Source organism: Schistocerca serialis, chromosome 2 (assembly GCF_023864345.2).
Source record: "Schistocerca serialis cubense isolate TAMUIC-IGC-003099 chromosome 2, iqSchSeri2.2, whole genome shotgun sequence".
Classification (NCBI taxonomy): Eukaryota; Metazoa; Arthropoda; class Insecta; order Orthoptera; family Acrididae; genus Schistocerca; species Schistocerca serialis.
The window spans coordinates 243213564-243219563 of NC_064639.1; the positions used below are offsets into that span (position 1 = coordinate 243213564).

At 40.5% G+C, this 6000-nt stretch overlaps 1 protein-coding gene across 1 annotated transcript in view; it reads left to right on the forward strand.

The window, feature by feature from the left end:
* Nucleotides 1-5224, forward strand: part of LOC126456987 (protein Wnt-6-like) — a 622242-nt gene extending 617018 nt beyond the window's left edge. Inside the window, exon 5 of the mRNA XM_050092950.1 lies at nucleotides 158-5224. Coding sequence (XP_049948907.1) covers nucleotides 158-619 — 462 coding nt within the window. The 3' untranslated portion in view covers nucleotides 620-5224. The remainder of the gene's footprint in view (nucleotides 1-157) is intronic.
* The last annotated feature ends 776 nt before the right edge of the window (nucleotides 5225-6000 follow it).

Consider the following 6000-nt stretch of genomic DNA (forward strand, 5'->3'; position numbering starts at 1 on the left):
TCAAAACGGGAAGGAGGCCGCGGAAGGGGTTCTGCGAGACAAAATGTCTATTTGGGTGGTACAAAAGCGTTCTGTCAAACATGAGCCGAACCGATTGTTCGTGTTTGGGCCGTGGTACGTTCCGGACGTTACACTGAAGCTTTCTGTCTGGTTGCAGGCGATCAAGAACTTCATGCGCACCGAGTGCAAGTGCCACGGGCTGTCCGGGTCGTGTACGCTGCGCACGTGCTGGCGCAAGATGCCGCCGTTCCGCGACGTGGGCAACCGGCTGAAGGAGCGCTTCGACGGCGCCGCCAAGGTGATCCCCAGCAACGACGGCCGCTCCTTCATGCCCGAGGGCCCCACCATCAAGCAGCCCGAGCGCACCGACCTCGTCTACTCGGAGGACTCGCCCGACTTCTGCCTGCCCAACCGGCGCACCGGCTCACTAGGCACGCAGGGTCGCGAGTGCAACGCCACCTCCCCCGGCGTCGACGGCTGCGAGCTGCTGTGCTGCAGCCGCGGCTACGACACGCGCGTCGTGCGCGAGAAGGTCAACTGCAAGTGCCGATTCCGCTGGTGCTGCGAGGTCACCTGCAAGACGTGCGTCGAGCGCCGCTCCATCAACACCTGCCGCTAGCCTGCGGGCTGCCGCCACTTATGCCACTGTGATTCCACTCTCGCGATCCAGAAACTGATTGGTCGGCCGCTTTCCAGGCAACAGAAATCCACATTGTGCCGGGCAGGCAGAATAAAACTGTCCCAGAGAATACTTGATGCACCTGAAGATAGACAACACGGTTTACATCATTTGCCCGAATGGTGTAAGTTGGGGCGCCTACCTTAAGGCGCATGAAATATTTTTCCGGGCCAAATCTATTCTGCCCACCCTGTGGTCGCTTCTAGCACTCCTTAAGTTTCTTTTGACATCCTAATGTATACCTGAGAGCTTTGTACTTTTTTCAGAGTTCTGCCCTCTCGTGAATGTCTCGCAGTAATGTTTAAGTGAGGTACGATACTTACTAACTGATATAGTTCGCGCCAATCGCACCTGTGCAGAGAGAGAGAGTGATAGGGAAACGTGCATGGGATGGGATCGGTGTTCGCATGGCGGTAGTGACGGCGCAATCACGCTCTACATTGCTACAACTGTGAAATGTTGCTTCGGACAACAGCTAGAATTGCATCCTCACTGAAGAATGGCCAGATCGTAGCCTGGAGGAGAATTTTTATCGCCATCAAGCGGCACTGACTGATAGATGAAACCTCATTAGTTGCTGGAGTCAGTTGAGGATGAGAGGGTAGGGGACGGGGGAGGTAATGCGCAGAATCGTTCGAAACTGGTCGCATCCAGCAGTACCTACAAGAAAATGTCAAGAAATATCTGAGACTAGCTCGCGGAAACATTTACACCATTAGTATAGCGTAAGGGAAAAAAAACTGGCCCATAAGATATTTCACACACCTTAAGATAGGCAACCCAATTTACATCATTCTCTTCTGGCGTGTATGATGTAACTATTGTTGTCTATCTTTAGACGCATCAAATATCTTCTGGGCCAATTTTTTTTGGGCTAGCTTTATTTTGCGCAACCTGTAGATTCCAAGTTGAGTGCTGTCAGCGAAATGTTTCAGTTCTGCTTCCACTCGCCACTAGGGCTAGGCACATGCTAAATATGAAATTCGACGTCAATTACTCCGTTTCCTTTCTCCTGTAAGCCACTGGTGGGGAGGCAAATGACTGTCTATACTTCTCTATGCCTGCTTTTCTGCACTTGCTATTACGTGCTCGACCTACAGAAATGCAAATAGTGAACAGTAAAAAAAGTTATATTCTAATACTAGTTCTCCGAATTTTCCGTTTAATCTTTGACGGAAAGAACATTTACTACAACGATTATAATGCAAGCACTTTGAGTACCTTCGTAATACTTTTGTTGGGTTCCACCACTTCCTAAAGCTGAATATAATGGGAATATCTTATGTCTGAGGATGGCCAGTAACAGGTCACAGGAGAATCTCATACGTCCTACTCTTCGCAAGAGCTCTATTCGTCTGTAAAATGCTCCTACTCGACCACCCTAAGCTTTTAGCTTGATATCACTTTGTAAATTTATCAGCACATACGTAATCGACGCGAGAGGGTCTAGAAGTTTTCAAAAACATTTAATTGAATTTTACCAGCTTATTTGTTCTGTATACAGAGCCCGAATTTGTAGTCGTACTACACAGTTACAGAAGATACGGAGAGAATCGGGATGAGTAAGCAGGCAGTTTGTCCTAGACACGATTTACTTGTTTTATTTTGACCAATTATACAGCATAATTTCAGCAAAAATGATTTACACTACAGTTGATTTTTTTTTCTAACAAACATCGACTAGTATGACTCCGCCAGGAGAAAAGACAATTGAGTGAAAGCTGCTCCACGTAATTCGATTAACATTATTAAGAACTGATAACATCTTTTAAAGCCATCCATGGCTACACTTGTTTGTAAATATTAATGCGGGAATAGACAATATTAAAATATATGATTAAAATTCAGCAATCATGTATTTTGCCCAATAGGCAGAACGTCAAGTCTTCACCATGACGAAGTTTTAGGCATTCCTAGCTCCCACAATTGCTGAAAATAGCACAAGATCGTGTTGAGAATAGCAAATATGACGGAAATTCCATCCATGGAATCATTTGTCAACCATGATGCATTAGCTTCATTTTTTAGCTTTTTCGTTAGGATATTGGTCTGTTTCGCGCTTTTAGATACTTCTAGCATCAACTCGCTAGCATCTTTTGTATATGTTGTATGTTTCAGATATCAGTCTAAAAGACTTAAATTTACAATGTGGCTACTGTATTTGAGCTTTGGGTTACCACGGAATGCAGCACGTTTCACAGTTTCGAGCTACAAAACGGTGGAGATGAAGTTAGTTTTTTTTTCAGGATGACAGAATTATTTCTAAGTAGCTTAAACACTACATCAGTACTTATGGAGAGAACCTGTTATCATTTTTCTCTGATAGCATTCCAGGACAGATTGTTAAGAAGCAAAGAACAAAGAAAATTAGTAAGATATTATAACTACTGTGTCTCGCAAATGAATAGCAAGTGAAGCTAGGAACTACTTGTAGACTAAAACAGACGGCGCTAATTTTCTTTAAATACCCACAATAGGATACTGACGTCTAACATCTCTTAGAACCAGCCGAATCACAATTTCATTGAGTGATATTCTGAAAGTCGAAAGTGTGTTCCTAGTTACGTGAACGAGTCATACATGAGTCTCGATATTTGACGCGTCCCAATTGGATTTACACTGAAGTGACCAGGATATTCGTCTCTACTCAGACTTTTTCTACTTTTTGTTGTCTTGCTTCCTCCTTCCTCTCATTTGTCTATCAGCAGGAATTTAAACAGAAACATTTACTTGTCAGAGATAAGCATCCTGTAATGATTTTTTCCTTAGTCCTTCCCCATTCGAGTGACCATTAGTATCTTCTCTAGGTTAATAGTGCTAGCAGACAAATAAAAGTCATAAACTCTGCAAGACGGAATTTCAATAAATATATCTATTCCTGGCGCTTATGCTGAAAAGTAGTTGTTAAATTCGAACAGTAATGTACGTTTTTACGGCTTTTCAGCGGCTTCATGAAGACTGAAGTACTGTAAATCAGAACCAAACGAATCTTTTGTGTGGCTTTTAATCATGGACATGACATAAATGGCAGTAATGAATACTAGCTCCAAAGCGAATATATATTGGTGCTAGAATGGCCGCCAGTTTTCGTATAAACTATAATATTTCTAAGCTGATGTTCATGCAACTCAGGCAAAACTTGCTGTATTTAAAACTAGAACGGCATGTTTGAATAGTGAAGCATGCTGTTCTCTGTGATGAAGAGTGTCTGATGTGCTACTCTCTTAAGTGATCAAGGACGGCACTTCGTACCCACATATAAATACATGACTAGAAAGGAATATTTTAGAAAAAAATTATAGTGTGTAAATTATGTGATATAAATATTTATTTCGTCGAAATCTTGTATAAAATAATTTTATAAGGTTATGATATGATTTAGTTTCGTGTACCGAAAATATTTTCTGAAGAAATTACGTACACATGTGGAAAACAGTTTATTGACAGGAAAGATATATTTTTAGGAGTGTTTATAAGAAGAGGAAAAACTGATATACATGTATAGCATATGTACACATGTGTTAACAAATACTTCTGGAGGATTTCCTTCCGTCCTTTACAACGACTAATGCAGATTGATGTTTGATTGTCACGGTATACAACAGCACTTCTCAAAGATACATTACATTACACGTTTCGAATTCTTGCATTTTCTTCATATCGTTTTACTCCAAATGAAACGATATGCTCATACTATGATTGCTGATGAAGTGTACAGTATTTAATACTGTTGGCGGAAGTTATTTTACTTAAAAACATTCTTATCCTACTATGCCATTTATTCTATATTTTTTGCGTGAAATAACATAATGAGGCGGGTGGGACATGTATAAAAAAGGCTTATGTGAGGATGAGGCAATGCAACTCTGCTTCCTAACCAAGAGGTGCCAGAATGCCTAACTAAAGAAACAAACGTTACTGCTTATTTGTTATGTGTTGTGTAAATGACAAACCAGACCTGAAGGCCTGTCTGTATGGAGCCACCACATAGCCGAAACAATCCAGCCTAATTACATTTTATAACAGCTACTTGAATCATATTACAGAAATAAAGAAACCGATTTCTCATAACAGTTTTGTGAAAAGGTGCATTTTATGTGTAAATTGCTATTGTTATTGTATGGAGATGTAGGCTACCAACTAAATGTCCATACCAGATGCTTGTGGACATGGCTCTCCGATTTGAGATTTCCAATGCTGCATCAAGTTAGACACATAATGGAACTGTAATGATCTTCTCTGCTGATAGAGTGCTATTGTGGAGCAATGTAATCTTCCTTGGATACTGGTCAATGGTTACAGCTCTTGTATATATGGTGTATGTAAGATATGAAACAAAATTATTCGTGTATGGCCAGCCCTTAAATAGTTCTACCAAAAAATCACATAGGAAAGTTTGTTTTTGGCATATGTGGTGACCTCCAGGCTGCCTCACGTCCATCATCTCGTATTGCTGTAGTGCCTTATCTGTAAAACAGCTTTAAGTACTCTAATGTATAGCTTTTAAAAATGAGATGTAAATTTTATTAAAATGCCTTTATCGAATGTGTAACATACTGCATTACTCCTTACCCTTCCACTACGACAAAATATTTCATTTTGCATTGGGAAAATAGAGGTTTTGCAAAATTGGGAAGTTACAGCCTGTGTAGTTCGTGTAACATTCACTATTCATGATGAAAGTTTTCCTAAATAAGCTAGTAAATGATCAACAAAACTTCTTTTTCATGGAATTTATTCATAATGATAAAGCACCTGGGTAGTTAATGAATCAGAAACAACATACTGCAAAAGCTACAAGCCATAAGAAAATACCATCTTACTGCCACGGAGTTCGTTTGAAGATCTACTCACGACCACGACTCGTCTTAAAACAGTCAACACCCATGTCCAACGATGATTGCTCCTCGACTCCTGCCCTGTATCACGGATCTGTAAGTAGTCTACGTTGGAGCACATTTATACCTGCATTTCGCAAATGATTTAAATACAGCTGGTTATTCTGACATAAATTTATTTGTTCATACAGCTTTTTAAACACTAATGAAGCAAGTCCTTTCTTTGGAGCTTAATTTAAACAACATTCACTAAATCAAATAACTTCTTAATTACTTCCTGTGGGGTAAGTCAAACTCATACGTAAACAGCAAACTTAGTATTTCATAAATCAGTACAGGTTAATGTCCCAGCAAAAGTTCCTTAGTGGGTTCAAAATTTTAGTGCACTCGTTACTAGGAAGTTTCTAATGTTAAGCTTTTAAGTGACAAATTTGTCAGTTAACCTAACTGCACCATAGGAATCGAACAAATGTGAATTATTGT